Raw genomic sequence first — 21811 nt, forward strand, 5'->3', positions numbered from 1 at the left:
GGAGCCATATATTTCAGCTGTAGGTATCACATAGCTGACAACATATGTGTGAAATTGTATAGCAAGGTTCTTTATATCACACCAAACTACTCTGACATATCAGAAAAGTAATGTATACCACAATGTTTATAGTCAAGGAATGTGCTAAAGTCAGCCATAGTTGCACATACTTGGAGCAATTACCATATTAAACACCATATTTGATTTATTTTTAATGGTAAATAACAATTTGGCAATCTGTCTCTAATGTATTAAAATTAGCTTCAGTAGCTATCTCATTGTTGTCTTTGTTTTGTAATAATTATATTTACCGTATTTTATACAAGTATTTCTAAATATCAAATCTTGGTGTATCCATACATCTTGCAATGTTGGGAATGTTTCCATACCTGTATTATTAGGAATTAGGTGGTCAAAATTGTAATACATTTTCCTAGGTTGTTAACCATTCTGTATACCCCTACTGTAGTGCTGATCCTGTTGCAGATCTTTGTGCTATTTGTCACTAAGCAGAAATATAGTGAATACAAATGTAGCCCTGTGTAATTTTGGAGTTACATGCCTCTCTCCTCCTGTGCAGTAAACCCTGTTAAGAGGGCAGGTTTGCCAGGAGTAATCGTGAGGTTTGCCCTCAACCCCCTGTGAGGTGTAATGTGTAGCAAAGGAAGTGGCAGCATGCTCTGTGTCCACTGACAGTGACACAGGGGTGGTGCCTACTGGAGCTATATAATACGCATCACTTCCTAAAGTCAGTGTGGTTGTGTCTGTGCAGTTCAAGTGTCAGTCTGTCAAGTGTTGCAGAGTGTTACAATCTGACCCCACACTGTGTCAGGGCTCTGGCACAGATTGTGGCCCTCCCTTAGGGGAGAGGATACAGACTATTCCCCTTTCTCTATTAGAGAGTCAGGGAAGAGCAAGGACAGTTTCTAGGGCCCTGACTAGGAGTGGTGTCCAGGGACTTCCTTGAGGTGGGCAACCTTGAACATGTGCGGCTAGAGACCGGCCGCTATGAGGGGCAGTCTGCCTATGAAGATGCTAATAAATATTGCCTTGATCAAAAGAACCTTCTTGCCTGAGACTGGAGTTAATCAGGAAGAAGCTGCACCCAGGGGTCCCTGCTGTCGTGGGGACATGGAAGAGATGGAGGCGCTGTACCAACTGTGAGTAGATCTCAGCACTACCTCACGAGCCAGTCCAGGTGAATTCCCCAATACCATCAAGCGGGAGACTCAGGAGTCCTGTGAGCCAGCAGGTGCACCACACAACATGACATGTAATATGGGACAGTATCCTCACATAGGGGTCAATATGAGATTGGGTGGGGGTCGAATCGTTATACAAATATCACTTGTGAGCACAGTCACGTTTCAGACAGGTCTGCAACTCTGCTTTTCCCCATTATCTCTTAGCATACAATGCTTCTACTGCAGCCAGGGATTCTGGAAATAGATATGCAAATGAGCACACAGTGTCACCTTTTTTTTCGTGTCCATTTTAGCATGGACCCCTTTAAGCTTATACCTGCCGCATTACACAGCTTTTCAGCCCACCCAGCCTGGGTTTAAGAAGTGCCTAGCCACTAACCCTACTCACAGACAGCTGTTTCGACCTTTTGGGTCTCATCAGTGTCAGGCTGGTTATACTGGCTCCGCAATGTGAAGCTGGAATAAGTTTCAACCACACATTATATACATTATAGTGGGTAAAAAAGTTGCAAAAAACCCTCCACCGTACAGTGTACAGCAAATAAAAAGATCACTTGTGAGCACATTCACCAAGCAGAACAAAAAATTAATTTAACTCTTTGAGTGCCGGGGGGTCATGCCGCCTCCATGGCAGCGGACCCTCCGGCATTTCCCACAGCACGCGATGAGGTTACTGTTCTGGTCGTCAGGTCAAATGGGACACATACCCGATCATGCACCGACCGTGTGCAAAACATACAAAACAAGCGGTATATATCATAAGGGCCCCTAGGGTGCCGCTTTGTTGTACAGTACGTATGCAACACACCGTTTATGGCCTGCCAGGCCAGGTCTGTGTTGTATGGGACTGTTTAACTCTAGAGATAAGGGCTTATGTTTTCCCACAGATGGGACTACATTATGGCTCTTCTGACACTCAAGTAAACAGGACACCTTTAAAGGTACTTTCAAAGCGTCCCTAGAAGGGTTCTACAGAGTGCCCTCTTATTTTAAGAAATTGATCTGTTTTTATTGTAACTGTATGTTCTTGTAACATAAGCACTGTATTTTTATATTTATTAAAACAAAACTTTAATAAGTGATGCTTTGGGTTCTGAATGAACTGTTTGCTCACTTTGTATTGAGTCAAGTACCTTTTTGGACACATTTTCTTACAACAGATTTTTGTGTGTCAAGTGCATAGATTTTTCTTTAATACTGTAAACAGGGACCTTAGCAGACAGATGTATATTTTATTTGCCTATTTTTTGGGTGGTGTTAGCGGGTATTATAGTAACCGAGTAAATGGTAAATATTAAACTCATTGAAAGTACCTTGCACAGGAGAAAGGTGAGTTGGCTAGAGTAGTCGTGTGTATTAATCCTGGTTAGAAATATGTAAGGTGCTCACCAATGTGCTGTTTGTGACAGATAGTAAAATATCCCATCACTACATCCAACGATACTAATTTGAGGGACCATTGCGGAAGGTGAAGAGTGGGTCAGCTAGAGAGCGGTGTATTAACCCTTGTCCTATATGCAGGTTACGTGCTCACAGGTGTGCCATACATTTATTTATTTATAAAAATATTTACCCAGGAAGTAATACATTGAGAGTTACCTCTCGTTTCCAAGTATTTCCTGGGCACAGAGTTATAAAAAATACATGGTTACATTAAAGAACAGGGTCACGGACAGATAGAGTTGGAAAAATGGGTACAGGGGATAAAAGGTTTGTGAGTTTTAGATTGAAATAGAGCAGCTTTAACATCACTTTTACATCACTTTTACATCACCAGACTAGAGCGAACGGCAGCAAATGGCTCACACCCTTTGGCTGCCCTTCGGGTGCGCCAAAGGCTGTGTGTCTTTGGGGCAACGCAGATGCACAGTGGTGTGGGTGGCTGAGATGCAATGCAGCTGTGAACAAAAGCTCTTTGTGTCCTCATGGCTCATTAACATTCCAATGGGTGGGGTTGACGTTCCACAGAGAACAAGCAAATGTTAACCCTTAGCACGCTGGTCCTTTGCAGAGGGGTGCCGCTCTTGGGGAGACCTATCAGGCTGTGCGCCTTTGGGGCAATGCAGATGCACAGTGGGGTGAGTGGCTGAGATGCAATGTAGCTGTGAACAAAGCTCTTTGTATCTTCATGGCTCGTTAACATTCCAGTGGGTGGGGTTGACGTTCCACAGAGAACAAGCAAATACATGACAGTGCCCTTATAGCGCGTTTTACAAGTAAATGGCCAACAGAGACACATAGGTACCACATAGGGAGAAACAGACACACCACAGCGGGATACATGTAGAGGGTCCCCCGTTGTCAATGGGTAAGCTCTACAGGGGGGTCTGTAAGAATATTCTCCTCAATCAGTAAGAAGTGGCATTCCCGATTAGGTACGAAATTTAATCGGTACCTTCTCATAACGGCCAGTATCCCAGTAAGGGCCCATAGATGATGGGGTACAATGTATGTTACTCCAAAGGTGGGCCCGGTCCAATACCTGAGGAAATACACCTCTCTGTGAGTGTTAACAGTGGGCACCCAAGGAAGCACCGAGAAACCATGAGACTATATGAACAGTACAATGTTGTCATACGTATGTGTGTGATGTGTTCCCGTGCCTGGGGATATGAATAAAGACTGAGTTGTACTTCAAAAGTTCCTGGCACCCATCATTGTCACCCTTGCTACCTCATCGTCCTGCCACCTGAATCCAGCACCCTGAATTGAGGTGACCTATCCTGATGAGCCAAATATTGCACACCGATGTAAACTCCCCAGGAGCCGGGCAGGGAGGGTTACATACACAAAGTGTTCCAAGAAGGAAGAAGAAAATGTTTATTGAAATGTATCCCATCCCAGTTTAGGCTTTGGTCCCGCTGCGTCCGCCTGCGCGCGGCCGCGTGCGTGCTACTCACCATCTCCTGGTATCCTCCCGAGCCGGTCCAGTCCCTCCTCCCTGCAGGGCTCACTACACGCTGTGATGCGTCAGCCGCCAGGGGATGCAAGAGAATTGTAATCCAGAGCGGCGACGCGTCAGGGGTGTGGCAGTGAGCGAGAGGAGGAGGGGAGGCTTCGGGGAGCGGGGAGGCTTCTGGGAGAGGGGAGGCTTCGATGAGTGGGGAGGCTTTCAGGAGAAAGCAGCAATTTGTCTTCCAAATGAACTCTGCAGCACCAAGGGAACCCCACTACTCCCTCCCACAGACTCTCTCCTCATACTGTGTGAGCCGAGACACACTCTGGGACTGTGAACCAGAGGGAAGACCCTTCCCCCCTAAATGAAGGGGAAGGAAGGCGCTCGATGAAGAAGAGGGGCACAGCAGATTAACCCCTATACTGTCTGCAGTGTCAGCAGATGCACAGGGGGGGGGAGGCGGGGGAGGGAACCCCTGGCACAGACAGTGGGATGGCCTCGCTCCCCGATGTCATTGCTGCGCCCACCCGAGCCGTTCTGGCCACGCCCCCTCAGCTCCAGCTCTCGCTCCCTACAGACCGCAGATAGCGGTCAAGTGCCTCTCCACGCGCCGCCTGTCTGCAGTGCGGGTGCGTGGTCTGAGGCAGCGGGGCCTTAGCCTTAGTTTAGGCTGAAAAAAGACATTAAGTAAAATGACTAGTTATGTTGCTGAGCATGGTACATGTGAGTCATTACAATTATAGCTTGTCTCCTTTCGGAGTTATTCTACAGAATGCTAGTTAAGTGATCTTCACTGCTCACCACGCACACAGTATGTTTCTGACATCATTGGTGCTTGTAATTTGTAGCAAACAAAACTATTATTTTGAAGAATCTTGTTCCGTTTTGTGTGTTTTTATTTTTTGCTTTTGGACTAAAGTTCTCTAAATAGTGATTTTCCTATATAAAACTAACTCGATGACTTTAGACCCCTAAAATTATTTTTTTTTTAAATTATTTGTTAACAATACTTAGAGCACTGGGGACCCCCAACCAAACCTCCCCTCCGGATATTAGGTTTTTAGTGTATTTGTGTATTCTATTTTCTAGTGGAGCAACCAAATTGTTTTTCCCGGTCAAGAATTTTCCTCTGGGAGTAAAAAAGGAAACATCTCATGAATCAAGGTGGCTGCAACCAGCAATCCACCCCCAATACCAGAATTGGGTTGAACCCCTACCTATGTCAAAATCATGGAGACAATATCGAAAGAAGCAACAACAGTAATAAATAACCCCTCAAAACTGTCATCAGCGAGTCACATGTTTAAGATCAGCGAGTTTCTAAATGAACCTGTGCAAATCACCGCTTGGCTTTTCAAGGGGTAATCTGGCAAACCTCTGCAGCTGTCAGTGAGGGGCGGGGGATGTCATCTCTGTGTGACCCAGGTGTCACTATACATCCCTGGTCCACCGGCAGCAACATTATAATGTAGTCTCTTCAGAACAGGGACCAATCGGGCCTGCACAATGTTATGTACAGCGCCGCAGAGACTGTCTTTATTATCATATGGAAGCATGGAAGCTCGTTTATCCAAAATATGTGATAGAAGTTCTGTGATAAGAGAAAATAATGTAACTCAGGTTTGATTCCTCCAACAACTAAAATTGCACAAGTAAATGTAAAAGGACACATGTTGGATGGCACAGTACATCACACAGACTAACACACTTATACATGGAGTGAAAACACAATTGTGTAGCACATTCTATGCTTTGAACACGCATATCTAGATATGTTTAACAATAGTAACTATATGTGTTGTCATCAGCAAATATTACTTTATATCAGATGCTTTCCAAAATAACATAAAACAAGTATTAGAATCGTTGGCCCTCAGGGAAAATAAGCAATGCCATTATCATAATTACTAGTTCTAGTCAATTTGTGCAGGGTAATGTGCAGAGCAATATACGTATGCATCTGTAAGTGTTCATCTTCATTAATGGACCACGGGTCATTCAGTTAAAGCTTCAAATCACTGCCTCAATGAAGCCTAACATACTGTACTTGCTACCTAATTGAAGTCAGCACAATTAATCACATAAAGTGCCTTTTAAAATGTCCTAGAAATCGTACTAGAAGGTTGCAATTTTTTTTACATAATAGCCGAACATTAAAACTATTAACACAAATAATACATAACATTGGTATTGAAACATTTATATTTTTGTAATATGTTAATTGCTATTGTTGGTTGAAGCATTAAATACATAATTAGCTTAACCCAATGTCACATTCTGCACCCAGGGATTAAAGGTGCAGTGTCAGATAATATCAAACTCAACCTAACTTTCATTGTTCACAGCTAGCGGTGAGTTATCATTTTTTTTTTTTTTTTAAAGCATAAATATTTGAAAATTACTTTTGACATTTAAATATAAAGTAATTATAACTATCTATCCATTGCTTGTAAATGGACCGTATACAAAAAAGGGACACGATGGGAGTGTACTGCACAGAGAAGTGGAGAGTGCAGCTCTGACAGAGAGGCAATCTGAGCAAAATGAGTCCTCTCCACTTCTATTATCGACATCCCGGAACCAGCGCATCATGTGAACACTCCGGGAGCCAACACATGATGCTGAGGTGTCAGCTATCCGGCACTGAAAAGGTTATCTCTACTGTACGATTTGTCCAGGATTTAAAGGATCAACTTTAAAAAAATGAATTGCTTCTACTTATTTGTCCTTTTTATTTTTAAAGCATCATTCATGTAGTTTTACACAATAAACATTGCACAGTCCCTTTAATTGAAATGACTTTATTACCCTGAATATCTGCATCAGATTTCTCTCTCCCTTGCTCCTTTCTCACTAAAGTTCTACGTTTTGAGCCTGACAAAACCACCTGAATTTGGTCACAAGCTATCCATTCACAATATCACACAAATGTTTTCCTGAACTTGTAACTGCCAGCGCCTTAAATGTATAATAGGGGATTTAATAAAGTTGTCTGGCTGTACCAGATTTATCAAAAGAGAAAAACCCAATCTGCTTTCAATGGAATTCCTATTCCATGATACAGTAGATTTGTGCACTTTTTTTTTGCATTGTTTTTGACCACCAAAGGCAGGTCCTGCACCATGGGGCATTTGTACTACGGCAAACGTTGTGCAATTCTGGGACAAACCAGGCTGCTCCAGACTGTATGTATCAAAGAAAACATTCTATAGATTTCAATTAGAGTTTTTTCTTCTTTGATAGATATGGTGCAGATGCAGTACTTTTGCCCAGAATTGGACCACTTTTGCCTTGATACAAATGCCCTATGGCAGGGGTGCTCATCATCAGTCCTCAAGCCCCCCACCCCCCCACCCCTCTGCACCCCGAACAGGTCAGGTTTTCAGGATATCCCAGCTTCAGCATAGGTGGCTCAAATAGAGACTCAATCCAAGACTGAGCCTCTGATTGAGCCATCTGTGCTGAAGCATGGACTTATTGAGCATTGAAAACCTGACCTGTTGGGGGGGGGGGGGGGGGGCTTGAGGACTGGAGTTGAACACCCCTGCTCTATGGGACGGGATCTGCTTTATGTGGTTTACCTTGATGTGGGGGCTAGATTTTTTTAAAAATGAAACAGAAAAACCCCGCTTAGAAAAGGAATTGGTTGCTGGCGAAAATGAATAGCAGCAGGCTTTATATACCCCTCTATACAGCATTCAGAGACCATAAACAAGCCCAATGTAAGTGCACTTACAGGTTATGGACAGTTATTGGCACAATTAAGAAACAAAAAAAGCTCATAATACAATGTTGCAAACGGTGGTGGGGCATTAAGGGTTTAAAAGTATGTGCACTGGCATTGTGTTTTATTTATTTAACTTGAACTAATTTTAAATGACTAAGGCTGCGTCCATACAGGGGCAGACCTAAAGGCAGTGATCGCGTTTATACAGCGTGCGTGCGCGCGGGAGCGCGATGCTCGTGAAATCAATCAAAACTGATTTCTCGCACGATATGGCGGTCACGTGAGCGGTTCGCCCAATCAGGGCGAACCAGCTCCGTGACGTCACCGGCCCGCCCATAGACACGCCCCCAGACAGTGCACATACTAAGGCCAGGGAAAGCACCCGCTTTCCCTTAGCCTCCGCGCGCCTCCGCACGGCTGCAGTGTCTATGGACGCAGCCTAAAATAGGCTGATATTATAATTGTTTGTCATGCAGTGTGAGTCAGTTGGCAAAAAAAAACAAAGCTACATGCTTACCATTGACACCTGAAGTTTTTTTTTTTCGAGGAAATGTGTGCTATTTAACTTTTTCATTCTCTAACACTGCATTAATTCTGACCAAAATGTGTTTTGCTAAATGTTTTACAGTCAGCAAAGTTCCTTCTGGATTTAAACCAGATATCCCCTTATATAGCACTTTGGGAGGTGTTCTGAAGCAGGGGTCCTCCTAGTGTATTTCTGAGATTTGTTTAAAAAGTGTGCATTCTTGTTCTTCCAAGGTGGCTACTGGACCGCTTCCTGTCTCTAAGGAAGTCAGTGATCTACAAAGCAGTTACTGGTTGGTTTGCTAACATTTTCATACCTATGCCAATTTTAAGTTCTAAAAATTGCCAGAGGTCAATATCTCCTGAGCCAACATCAGCCTACATCACAGAAAGCATAAGTACTGTACATTAGACAAAAATAATTCAACCTACAAAGAAAATACACTCAATTTTGTAGAACACGTTATGTTATTTAAACACTAATTTCAAGATGTGTTTGACAAATTGCTATTCTGTGTGGCACAGTCCATTGTAGCAGTTCTGCTTTGCTTTTACCCCACTGACAATGAGAAGTCTTCATCTATTGAAACAGTGTAATAACGGTAGCTGAAAATGTGGGAGAATCAGATACAAGACTCCATTTTTCCAAGGGCTCACTTACAATTCTGATGCAATATTGCTGCAAAAATTACCACCCGATTGTGTAACTTTCTATTGTTTCACACAGTGGTTCCCAACGTTTTTTACATTGTGCTACCCCCTGCTAAAAAAAACATTTGTTCCGTGAACCCTTAATGAATAAATCTTAGGGCCTACTCAGACTGTTGCTAACAAAACTGTTTCACTGATCCAAGGCAGTGTGGTGTCCTGAGCTTGTGCGGGGAACACATGCTTAGTAGGTCCCAAAACTGTAGCTCAGTGTGTGGAGAAAACATTGGTGGTACAGCTCTCAATCTCTGCAGAAGCTTCCAAAGTGACTGTATCTTGCCGTTGTGGATGCAAAGCTTTGAGGGAAACAACTTTGGAAGCTCCTACTGTAATTGACAGCTACACCACCCACACTAAGGTGCTGTTTGGGGCCTTACTAATGTGTAGCCTCCCCAAGGGCTCAGGAACCCGCTATACTGCCTGGGATTCACAATGACAAATATTGTTTGGCTAACCCCCTGGCGGCACTGCACAAACCCTTAGTGGTTCCAGAACCCCCTGAAATAATTGGTTGAACACATTTGACATATTTCTTCATTTAAAATATATACTGTAGGAAGGCATTTATCAAAGCTGCAAAACTTGTTCAGGTTTTGCAGCAGGAAAACATAATAATGAACCTCCCAAATACCAGCTCCAGGTGATCGTTAGAAAGTCAATGTAATTTTTTCCCCCTATACATCAGTTTAGATATAGATTAAGATGCTGATTTATTTTTGCCTGTCCATTTTACATGGACACTAGTACTGCATATCCTATTACTGCCAGAAAAAAATGCCTTAATAAGTGCTGCTTCAAGAAATATCAATGATGTCTGCTGCTATGCAAGTAAAACTCGAGAAGCCATGAAAGTGTGACTGAATTAATAATTCAGCATTAGTAACACCGCGCAGGCATTACTTCCAGATATCACACAGCTTACATTTGGTAACAATGCATTCAAAGGGGATACCAAGGAAGTTTTAATATACAAAACCACCTTTCAAATGAATTGACGGTGAATGAAATTAGAGATACAATATGTCCCTGGTTGTATTTCAGAAGAGAAAAATAGGATAACCACAAGCATGAAGATACTGTCAGGAAGGAGTCATGTAGTCTGGAACAGAAATAGCTGTCATGTACACTGGTCAGCTTAATGCAACCGGCGTGTTAGTAACCCGCACTTTAACCCTTTCACTGTCAGAGGAGGCAGCAATGCACTGCAAAGCGGTCTGTTGTTTACACCTTTGGCAGTCAAAGGGTTAAAACAGCAAAAGGTCAGAGTAGCCTTGTTCCCACCATCACTTAAATAATGTGTATGGTAAACCTTCCCACGTTGAAAATTGCAGAGCCAGTACAACCAACCTCACATTGATGGGACCCAAAAGGTCACAACAGCTGTCTTTGAGTGGTTTGACCGGCTTTGCCTCTCATCCCATGCTGTGCTTAAAAGCTGTCTGTACAGCAAGCATTTGCTTTAAGGGATCCGTGTAAAAATGGATTTCAGGCAAAAGGTGACACATAGTGTGCCCATTTGCATGTCATTTCCCAGAATCCCTTGCTGCAGTGGAAGCACTGTATGCTAGGTGATAATGGTGAAAGGCAGGGTTGCAGACCTGTCTAAGGCTGCGTCCAGGGTCAGCGCTTAGGCGTTGACCCGTGCTGAGGCGCGCTGACGCTTCTCAGTGAGCCCCTGCAGCCGCAATGAGAGCGGCTTTAGCAGGGACTCGCGCACGCTTCCGCAAGCGTGTGGAAGCGTGTGTCTTTGAAATTTTTTAGATTTTCGTGCTCATGGGAGTGCAGGGCCGGTTACGTGAGCGGTTCCGTGACGTCACAGCCCCCCCTCCCCCCGACATGCCCCCGGACCAAGGCCAGGGAAAGCACCCGCTCTCCCTCAGCCTCCGCGCGCCTCCGCATGGCTGCAGTCCGAGAGAGAGAGAGAGAGAGAGAGAGAGAGAGAGAGAGAGAGATTTTTCTACTGGATACTGTACATGCAAAAAAAAATTCAAGCGTGGCACGATGCTAAGCTTCTTGGAGGTAAACTACACGCAGCTTCACAATTTGAGTTCATGTGTAAAGAATACACCTACAGTATAAGAAAGGTTTAATTTCTACTATATATATTTTATTTTATTTATTTATAAAAAATGTTTTACCAGGAAGTAATACATTGAGAGTTACCTCTCGATTTCAATTATGTCCTGGGCATAGAGTTATAAAAATACATGGTTAATTAAAAGAACAGGGTTATACAGTCAATTCACAGACATTTCATTGACAGATACAGTTGGAAAATTGGATACAGGGGATAAAGGGCTTGTGAATTTCAGATTGAAATAGAGCAGCTTTAATATCACCAAACATCAGCGAATGGCAGCAAACGGCTCACACCCTTTGGCTGCCATTCATCTGCCCCAAAGGCTGTCCGCCTTTGGGGCAACACAGATGTACACTGGGGTGGTTGAAATTCAATGTTGCTGTGAACACAAAGTTCTTTGTGTCCTCTTGGCTCATTAACATTCCAGTGGGTGGCGTTGACATTCCTCAAAGTACAAGCAAATGTTAACCCTTAGCACGCTGGTCCTGTGCAGAGGGGAGCAGCTCTTGGGGAGCCCCACCAGGCTGTCCGCATTTGGGGCAACGCAGATGATATATAAAATGATGCAAGATATATTCTTCAATGCCAAAATCTCATTTATGTTTAGCAGGGAAAAGGAGATGGTATTTGAGCTACCCATTGAAAAGTGGAACTCTATTTCTGTTAAGACATCAAAACTTTCTAGTTGTACAAATATTAAAGAGAATGGATATGTCACTGTTTAAGTGGTACCTGGTTCCAGTTAAATTGCATAAAATGTTCCCTGATGTGTCATGCAGCTGCTGCAGGAAATGTGGGGCAATAGACTCCATACTACCATACATATCTGGTGGAACTGTCCAGTTTTCAAAATGCTGGTCACAAATTGTTAACATTTATGATATCCTGAAACTAAAAATTCCTCATGACCCCTTTATTACTCTTAAGTATGGACATCCCACAGATACCCCCAAAAATATCACATATTAATCTAATCTCTGACATTCTTAAGGCATCAAAATCTGCAATAGCTAAACACTGGAAGCAGGTAGATCCTCCTCCAGTAGAAACCATTGGTGGAAAATTAACACACACAAATTATGTTGAAAAAAAATATTTTATGCTGATTTAAATTAAATCTGTTTTTTTTGGGGGGGGTAAGTGTATGTATATATTTAACCCCAAGGGACAGGTAGGCTACTACATGAATGGCACACAGGACCTCGCATTTGCTAAAGTCGGTAGCAGGCTTAACAATAGGGCCGCACTTATAGTGACAGCGACGGCGACTGCGATGGGGACGCTGATGTCACACTGCGGTTGCTGGAAAAATCAAATTGAAATGACTTCCAGCGTTCGCGACCAAGCTGTCGCGTCATGCTTACTATATGCGGATGCGACGGCATCAATGCATATTTTTTGGTGCAACGTCGCATCGCTGTCGCCATCGCCGGAACTATAAGTGCGGCCTAGTACTGAATGTAAGTCAGTAGCTGCAACGGCTACTAGGATATTATCATGCATAAACTAGGTATACATGTAAGGGAAGATCCCAGCATTTTGCCACTGTAAATCCTTAGTCAAAACACATCGTGAATACAGAGTTTTGGCACCGTTCAATAAAAATAGATTGTGGAACTGGAAAAAGTATAAATGGGATAGATGGTCTGTCTTATGAGGAAAGGGTTCTGTACAGCAACCTTGCATATAGCCACTTGCCCGGAGCTAGGGGCAATCTGTACTGGGTGTGTATCTGCCGACTGGGAGAGCTCAGGGACACCTGTACCTATCCAGATGACGTTTCTGAGTTCGCTGTGGTGGTCCAATACTAGATGTTAGGCACAATGTCTGCTACTGGCCACCTGGATTGGCCCCCCATCATTGCATGTTTGTGCCCAGAGCCCAACTCAACAGGTAAGGCCTGGGGGGTGCTGGGTCTGAGGGAAGAGAGGGGTGAAAGGGGGGCTCTGAGAGAAGAGGGGATGAGAAAGTCGGAGGAGGTCTGATACAAGAGTGGGGCGCAGTGTGCGAGTGGAGGGGAGAGAGGTGCGGGAAGTAAGAGAGAGAGAGAGGAGAGGCAGATGAGAGAGAGGGGAGAGAGAGAGATCGGAGTAGTGATAAAGGTAAGCAGGGGATGGGCTAGTAAAAAATGTTGTTGCCTGGTAAATGTTGTGTACTTTCCTGCAAGGCGTCTTTATAGTACGGGGAATTTCAACTTACAATAGGAAGGATGGTGATCCAGGGACAAATCTGATTGTTATTAGCAGAGTGATGAAGGAGTTTATTTTGATGAGACGTAATGGGCAAATATTTCACTGGGGGTTTTTTTGTTTGCGTCCTCTGGATCAATATACACGACATGGTACTGTACATCAGTATATCATTTAACAATGGTTGATTTTAATGGAGCTGCAGAAAGTCTTTTTTTGAACCTCATCTGCCATGTACTGTCACGGCCCCTTTTATTCTCCAACATCACCGGTTTGTTTGGGTATTTTTTTCGAATGCCACGCACTTCACCGCGTTCATGCCGCATTCATGCCGAGACAGCGCCAATAGTACTGTAGTTATCAGTGAAAGTTTGTATACAGTACGCCGCCCATAATGTTGCACGCACGCCGCCCATAATGTTACAGTAGCTTGCTTGTGTACCTCTAATTAAACCTACAATTAAATACCTTGTGTAAATAGCTTGCTTGTGTACCTACAATTAAATAAGCACAGCGCTAATACTGTACAATGCACGCGGCCGCGGCTTTAAATGCCGGAACATGCCGCATCAAACACTGCATCTGCTGAAACGGCCGCAGGAGGCTAAAGGCGTCCGCCACTGTAACTATGCAATTATGTAATCTGTCCCACCATTCGTTCTCTAGTGAAAAAAAGTGGCTGGAATGCATGAACCTATATGTGGGTACTGCTGTGTACAAGATGTAGACTTCCTGTAATGTTAGATGTAAAAGTATAAAAACATTCTGAGTAGGGATGTGTCACTTCCGAAAGCCATTAATATATGTTTGACTTTACTAGGACTGTTTATGTCTGGTGGTACAACTCTGCCTCTTTGGCTAATTAGAACATTGGCTGAAGTAGAGTTAAGCGATGAAATGATGGAAGGAAACGAAAGAAGCTCAGCACTCCAAAAGCAAAAATCTAAATATAAAAATGGAAGTAATCAAAATGATATATTTATTGGAACATATTCACTGTAATTTATTTTTTAATTTCTAAGTTCTCCACTGTGGAATTCCCCCTAACCCGTAATCCCACCCCCATATTACTTTCCCCCATCATACCATATCCTTTCTCACCCTCACACCTCTCCTCTTTCTCACCCTCACACCTTTCACCTTTCTCACCCTCACCCCTTTCTCACGCTCACACCTCTCCCATTTCTTACCCTCACCCCTTTCTCACCCTCACGCCTCTCCCATTTCTTACCCTCACCCCTTTCTCACCCTCACACCTCTCCCATTTCTTACCCTTACCCCTTTCTCACCCTCACACCTCTCCCCTTTCTCACCTCAAACCACTCCCCTTTCTCACCCTCAGTTTTACCCTCTCCCGTCTCACCCTCACACCTCTCCCCTTTCTCTCCCTCACAGTTTTACCCTCTCACCCTTACACCTCTCCCCTTTCTCACCCTCACACCAAACCCCTTAAACAACTCATTCGCTTAATTAATTTTACATTTATAAATCTAGACATTTACTAGAACATTTTCATATTGTTTTAACAGATATTTATCGTGATAATGATCATTATCGTGGGAGTTTTTTTGTAGTCGCCCAACCCTAAGATATTAATCATGGTAAAGTTTGCTATCGGAATAAATGTATTAATTTCATTATCGTGGGAGTTTTTTTTTCTTATTGCTAACCCTATTGCCAAGTCTTTTATGACTTTGGATAAATCCTGTCCTAGTAATACTATTAAAAATAAAACATTATTTGGTTAGTTTCCGAAATTAATTTATTTTATATTGTCCTTTTGTTTTTTGTAATAGTTTTTTTAAGTAGAATATAGAATATTCCATTCTCTGCTTGGTTAAAGCTTACAAATTGCATCCAAGCACCGCAGCTACCATACTGGTAATATAATAATGTGCATACATTTCCATGGCATTGCGCCTTATTCTATATATGCCGAATCGGCTGTTTGGGCCATTTTATGTCGAACAGCCCTATGAAAGTCTATGGGGATTTTCATCTGAAAACAGCCCAAACAGCCGCTTTGACGGTTCTAGAATTACAGATAGTGTTTGTGTAATTCAGATTGCGTGTGTATTTGAACATATGCATGTATTTTTATACAAGACACACACACACACATATTTATTTGTTAAATATTTATTTATAATGCATTAGATATATCTCTATTAAATATTCATTCTTACTTGCTCTCTAAAAATAATTTGAAAAATACCTACACATTGGTAAAAAATGTAAATACATGTTACATGTTTATGATTAAGTGAATTCAGATTTTCTGTAACACAAATTCTAAACTAAAAGTTAGTCATTTAAAATACAAAAATATATAGTTTCCACACTGTACCTATATCTTCCGGCATCCCGACAGTTCTACTCAGTCGTAGTCACAGATAAGGCTAGCAGTTTAGCACTCCAGTTGCCAATGCTCAGTACCTCAGAGTATTAAGTAAATGGGAAGGGCACTCATAGCAGAGAAATACTGTAACAGATATCTGCTTCTGGTCCTTCCCTTCAGTGCGGATGGTCATTTGACGCCTTCATCTGCCCGCACATGTGCACAAACTCAGCCCGATTCTAAAATTAGAAGCCACAGCGCTTGAAAATTCTCAACCTCCCACACTAGCATTTGGGAAATACCTGAACACATTTAAACATACTGTGACTGACTCAAGCGGTATGTAATGCTTACAAGTGATGTGCTCTCCAGGGCTGCCTCAGAACAACACGAACAGGTTTTCCTTTTCAGTACAGTATTATCTTTGATTGAGCGTGCGTGAAACTTCTTCACAGCTACCGTGCTACTGAGTGCACAACAGGGTTGGATTAAATGTGATGTATGTATTGTATCAACATAAACTAGCAACAGTTTACTAGTGGAAATATCAGAAGCCTTGTGAATCGGGAAAGATTAGTGTAGTTCAAGTACACCTGTTATGAGCTATAAATGCATTATAGGCTACTATAATACTGTAAGTCATAAACACAGAAACCTCATTCAGAACATTATTTCTGGAGTGAGGCAGATGACAATATTTGAGAACCAATGGCCTTCTTCTCAGTGTGTTTCTTGATGTATAACACTGTGTGTGTGTGTGTGTGTGTGTGTGTGTGTGTGTGTGTGTGTGTGTGTGTGTGTGTGTGTGTGTGTGTGTGTGTGTGTGTGTGTGTGTGTGTGTATCTTAATTAATGGAGTCCTTAGGCCAGGTATCTGGTGGTTCATATTGCATTGAATTACTAGTTGTCCTTTTATCATGTATTTTGCAATATTTTGCCCCGTATTAAACACACTTGTAAAGTCTGCTTTTTACGTCAAAAACTTTTGGTACAGTACTTGCAACTTAAGAATAAGATATCAGAATCAGAAACAATTTTAGTTTGCCTACAGTATGTACACACCTCTAACATCGGTGTTGCTCTGAGATCCTTCAGACAAAGTAATTAAATTGGGAAGGGTGATGAGTGATAAAGGGCACTACTTTTAAGGAAATGTTACTTTGGTTTCTCCACACCCTTGTCCAGCACCCACAATGAATTGTACACTAACCTATGCATCCCTTAACACCACCTGCAAATCTCTACAAATGAAATATCTGCTTTCTACCTCATCATCTATACATATTATCTCATTAAATAAATGTGAAGGAGCGCATCTTGTGTCTTATTCATTGGCCAATGTGAATAAATTTTGCTGCATGGGATCTGAATCAAAGACATTAGCACAAATGGTGAGCACATGGCCGCCGACAGGGAGTGTGACCTGGCGTGCTGTAACTCAAACTTCCGCTACCTCTAGCCTGGTACCTCCACCCCTTCGGTTAACAACAGTTCAAAACTGTAGTCCTAGGTAGAGATGGGTTGAAAATCCTTTGGGGATTTGGATCGGCCGGTTCCTTTGGTCAGCAGATTTCCACGGATCAGTCTCAAAAAGAGCAATCCATCTTTCCCCCCCCCCCCCCCAAAAAGAATTATGTCACTGAGAATCCGCGCAACAGATTAATAATTTGAGCCAAAAACTATCAGGGCTTGACAAATGCACTCGCTGGGGTGTGTACATTTGAGCCGCAGGCGAGCCTTGATATTTCCAGGGCATATGAGGACTCTCCGGCAGACCTGCGAGTCCCTGGCGCGGCGCGATTACTTTAATCTCATCACCCGGCTGAGCACCAGAGCCCGCCCTCTCCACGCGCTGCTTCCACCCACTCCCCCCGCCTGTAGGTGAGAACAAAGGAGCGCAGATCTCCGGAGAGGAGATGCAGTCCCTGAAGAGATCCAGCGAGAAGTGCTCCGCTGGTCGAGTCTAGGTGCTGGCCCTGGGCGCATGCGCGGTGTGTTGGGGAGCGTCCTGTATGTATGTTGAACGCCCCAAATTCTGCAGAACCTGCTGATCTCTTCTCATCTGGATGATGCTTTCTACATGTGAGTCTCAGTCTGCTCACCTAATCAACTTCAGCGGATAGCAGTATTTCTAATGTAGTCAGATTGCTGTCGGATGAGTGGTGCTTTTGAGCTTATTCTTGTTGAGTTTGGTATGACTGCTTTGAAATGATTTTGCAGCATCCTCCTCCAGTCTCCGATTGTTTAATGCCTGTGTACAGTATGTTGGAGTTTCTCAGTGAGGTCACACTTTGAATTTCTCCCCACTTGCTCGGTACTGCCCTTTATATAAAGTACCCCAGTTACCAAACAGTTCAAGTAGTTCCTCCCCAGCAGCCACATACACTGCAAGTGTTTACCGCCCAGTTATTCACTATTGGACCCTGCTATCTGGCACATGCAGCATAGATTGCAGTGATTGAGCACCCCTCAGGGGTTCCGCGGCCGCCGGAGAGGGAGAGCTGGAATAACTCTCCCAGCTGTCCCAGACCCGGGAGCACGGCGGCGCCCCCACGCAGCAGCAGCAGCAGAAACCGGCAGCTCAAAGCTCTTCCCTCTCCCTGCTTCTGCCGCTTCCAGCTGACAGGAGAGAGAGGAAGAAAATTCAGAGTTGGCTCTCTAAAGACAGTGTGTCACACAGATTACTGTGTGTGTGTCTCTGTGTGTGTGTCTCTGAGTGTGTGTGGGGGGGGGGGAGAGAGTGTCTGTGTGAGAGGGGGAGAGTGTGTGGGTGTTTTTTTTATGGATAGAGTGTGTGTGTGTGAGGGGGAGTGTGTGTGAGGGGGAGTGTGTGTGTGAGTGATAGGGAGAGATAAAGGAGGAGAGTGAGTGTAAGAGAGAAAGTGTGGGGGAGAGGGAATGTAAGGCTGCGGCCCCGCTGCCTGCGCTGCACACGCGCCTGCGAGGCAGGTGGCGCATACAGCCGAGTCCCCCGGTCTGCAGAGAGCTGCAGGGGGAAAGACAGGGGGGGGAGGGCGTGACGGGGGAGTGACGGGGGCACGGCCGTAACGTCACCCGGCAGGTTCGCCCTCATTGGCTGAACCGCCGGGGGACGTGGCCTTGTGCTCCGTTGCAACTCCTGCTCTCAATTTTCTTGAGAGCAGGAGATTCTGTCGGCGCAGTGCAGTGGCCCCCCCTCGCAGAGGGTCTGGCCCCATTATGGGGTAGATATTGTCCCTGCAGCGTCTGCCACAGCGGGCGCTGCAGTAGCCAGTGGGGACCTGGCCTAAAGGGGAGAGTGTGAGGGGGGATTGGGGTTCTGGTTCAAAGGAAGCAGTCAACACACTTTTTTTTACATACAGTAACCCCTTTGGCTGTGAAGGGGTTACATGTATGTGTGTGCAGATCTTGCATAGCGTGAGCTGCTGCTTAGACTGGAAATCCAGTAATATCCGTGCCTCTATTAATTTCTTCCTCATAGTCTTCTACCTACAGCAACATGGGGTGTTCCACTACATGGTTCTGCTTCTCCCTCTCCCCCCTGCCCTCCCTCTCCCCCCCTGCCCTCCCTCTCCCCCCCTGCCCTCCCTCTCCCCCCTGCCCTCCCTCTCCTTCTCAGCTGGCTATACCAGGTACTGGCTGCTTCTGTGATTTCACACCACAGTCTCCGATTGCTGGGGACATTTTGAATTGTATTCTATTTACAAATGCATCTGAGTAGATGAACACTGTTCCCACATCTGCGCCTGAATTTACTCTGTTTATCTGTCTTGTCTGTGCATCAATATACTTTACAATGACTGTGGACATTTTGGAAGATCCGTTTTCTCCCTGAAACAAGTTCCTATTTGGAAGCACTGGCTATGAACTCTGGTTCTATTTTTTTTTTCAAAATAAATACTGCATGGTACTTATGTCTCATCATTGATTCACATAGCCTTCAAGAACAATTACATTGGTTTGTGCATGAGTATAAAAAATTAGCAGTAGCCATAAATCATAAAATATTTAAAAAATCACCACCCTTTGAGTTATTTTATAAGTGCACAAGTCCCAAGTGTTTCTTCCTTGTAGTATTTTCTGCTTGAGGGGGATGACTTGCTGTGTTGCACTGAATACCAACTGTACCCAGCATGTCAAACAGTCTATAATTGTGCTCATCATACATTTTAATATTATAAATGTATTTCTATGAGGAGAGGCTAACTAAATTAGATTTATTCACATTAGAAAAGAGGCGTGTAAGAGGGGATATGATAATTAGGTATATATGCGAAGGATGTTGATCCAGGGACAAATCCGATTGCCAATTCTTGGAGTCAGGGAGGAATTAATTTTTCCCCTTGTAGCCCTCTTTCCTACTGACATAGAAAGACTACGTATGCTGTATATACCTGTTGGCTCGGCGAGATCTGGGCCTCCGCTAACTGGGAGCTTGGGGCCACAATATTTACTTGGCAGCGCCTCCACTTGCCCAAGATCCCCAATTAGTAAGATTCCCCTGGACAAGAATAACAATAATATTTCATATAGTATAACGGTTTACTATAAGCGAATGCAGAACATGAACATACACGCATCTATATAACTAATCACCCTACAAGCAGATAGGGCAATATAATGATATAACACTTGCGGCCTGGCCGCCTCCACCCTGGAGTGATGTCTCTTCCCACCACCGCGTGTGCCCCACACCGTGTCCAATGTACTGAACCAGTCCCTTGGTCACTCAACCTTCAGTCTCCCCAAAGAACCCTCCCCCAAGGCGGGATCAGCGCCTGTAGGTACCGGTGTTGGTGCACTTATTTATAATACCTTCCGGCCACTCCAGCAGCCGGTAAATGTGCTTTGCAAAGGATCCGCCGATCCAGTGTAGTCTCCCACGTGTCTGTACTTGAGTCTATACTTGACTTCAGCAGTTTGCTTCCCAAACCACCTTTCTCACAGCAGCGCAAGAAGATACTGTGTCCCTGTCTGCTATTCTCAGTAAAGGGATATTCTGTCCTAGGCTGTGGCCGTTCCCTGCAGTACCACAAGCTAGTGGTGACTCAGAGCCTGCACTGGGGCCTACAGGGACTCTTTGGCCTATGCAGTGGGTCACTGACCCCCTGCAACACACACCTCCTCTCCCATTGCTTCCCCGGGGCGCACTCGCTAGCGTGGTCTCGCAGCTAGCTTCCCTTTCCTGCCTCACCGCAATCCTCACCTTCCTATTGGCTCCTGAGTCCCCTCTCACCTTACTGGGGCTCATGGGAGTTGTAGTTCCGCTAAGAGCCTTCGCTCTATTGGTTCGCCGTTCGCGCGCTTACTCTGCACATGCGCGACCTTCCCGGAGCTCCCCGCAGCACATCTATACTGCGCATGCGCAATGATCCAACATGGCGGCGCCCTGTGCTTGTCGGGCCGCCGCGGAGCCTCAGTGACACCCGAACACTACCTGCTCAACCCCTTCACTCTCTGAAGGCCAGCTGACCTGTCACATGTCCCTGCAGCACTCGTAGCTAAGTACAAGAACGAGAGGTTCAGAGGGGCACCACTACACCCTTAAGAGAAATCATTGGATAATGTGTCGCTGGGGTTTATGGTCCGTGCTTCAGAGTGCCCAACAGATATATATAACAAGCTTAACTGCACTGACTATACTGACGGGGCTAAAACTATAGCACCATTAGTCCTCAGTGAGGCTTACACAGCCTACTACTGTATATATACACAAGCACAGACTGTAGATCTTAGGCCTTGTCGAGGGTGATGCTGAGCAGGCGTGCTTGCGCTGGCCGCGATGAAACAGATTGCTGCAATGTGTGTGGCCAGCGTGAGCAAGTGCCTGCGCATGCATGGCGCTTAGCTGCTTGCAGAGGCAAGCAAATTTGAATATGTCGCTCACTTGAGCGGTTAGCCCAATGAGGGCGAACCACTCCGTGACGTCATGCTCGCGTCCCCCGACATACCCCTCCGCACACGTACCTAGCTGGCCACAAATCGCCCGGCCGAGCACAGCACGTGACGTCACCGCGCACGTGCGCCAGCCTGGCCGCAGCCTTAGAGCACAACCTAAGATTATCAGCCCTAATTAAAATATAAGGCATATTTGCACAATATTACGCTAAATGCTTAAGAGTACATAGGATGAGCGGTCGGGCGACACTCTATTGCGTCAAATTG

At 44.6% G+C, this 21811-nt stretch overlaps 1 protein-coding gene across 9 annotated transcripts in view; it reads right to left on the minus strand.

Moving 5' to 3' along the window:
- ABLIM2 (actin binding LIM protein family member 2) overlaps nucleotides 1-21811 on the minus strand; it is a 248534-nt gene that overhangs the window by 164353 nt on the left and 62370 nt on the right. The window contains exon 1 of one of the 9 annotated variants that reach the window (XM_075569935.1): nucleotides 15678-15851. The exons of 2 other annotated variants lie outside the window; for them this stretch is intronic. In XM_075569935.1, coding sequence (XP_075426050.1) covers nucleotides 15678-15693 — 16 coding nt within the window. In that variant the 5' untranslated portion in view covers nucleotides 15694-15851. Of the gene's footprint in view, nucleotides 1-15677; nucleotides 15852-21811 lie in introns of those variants that run through there. 6 more of the 9 variants (XM_075569916.1, XM_075569873.1, XM_075569900.1 and 3 more) reach the window with 6 other exon arrangements.

The sequence above is a fragment of the Ascaphus truei genome, chromosome 1, assembly GCF_040206685.1.
Source record: "Ascaphus truei isolate aAscTru1 chromosome 1, aAscTru1.hap1, whole genome shotgun sequence".
NCBI classification, from domain to species: domain Eukaryota; kingdom Metazoa; phylum Chordata; class Amphibia; order Anura; family Ascaphidae; genus Ascaphus; species Ascaphus truei.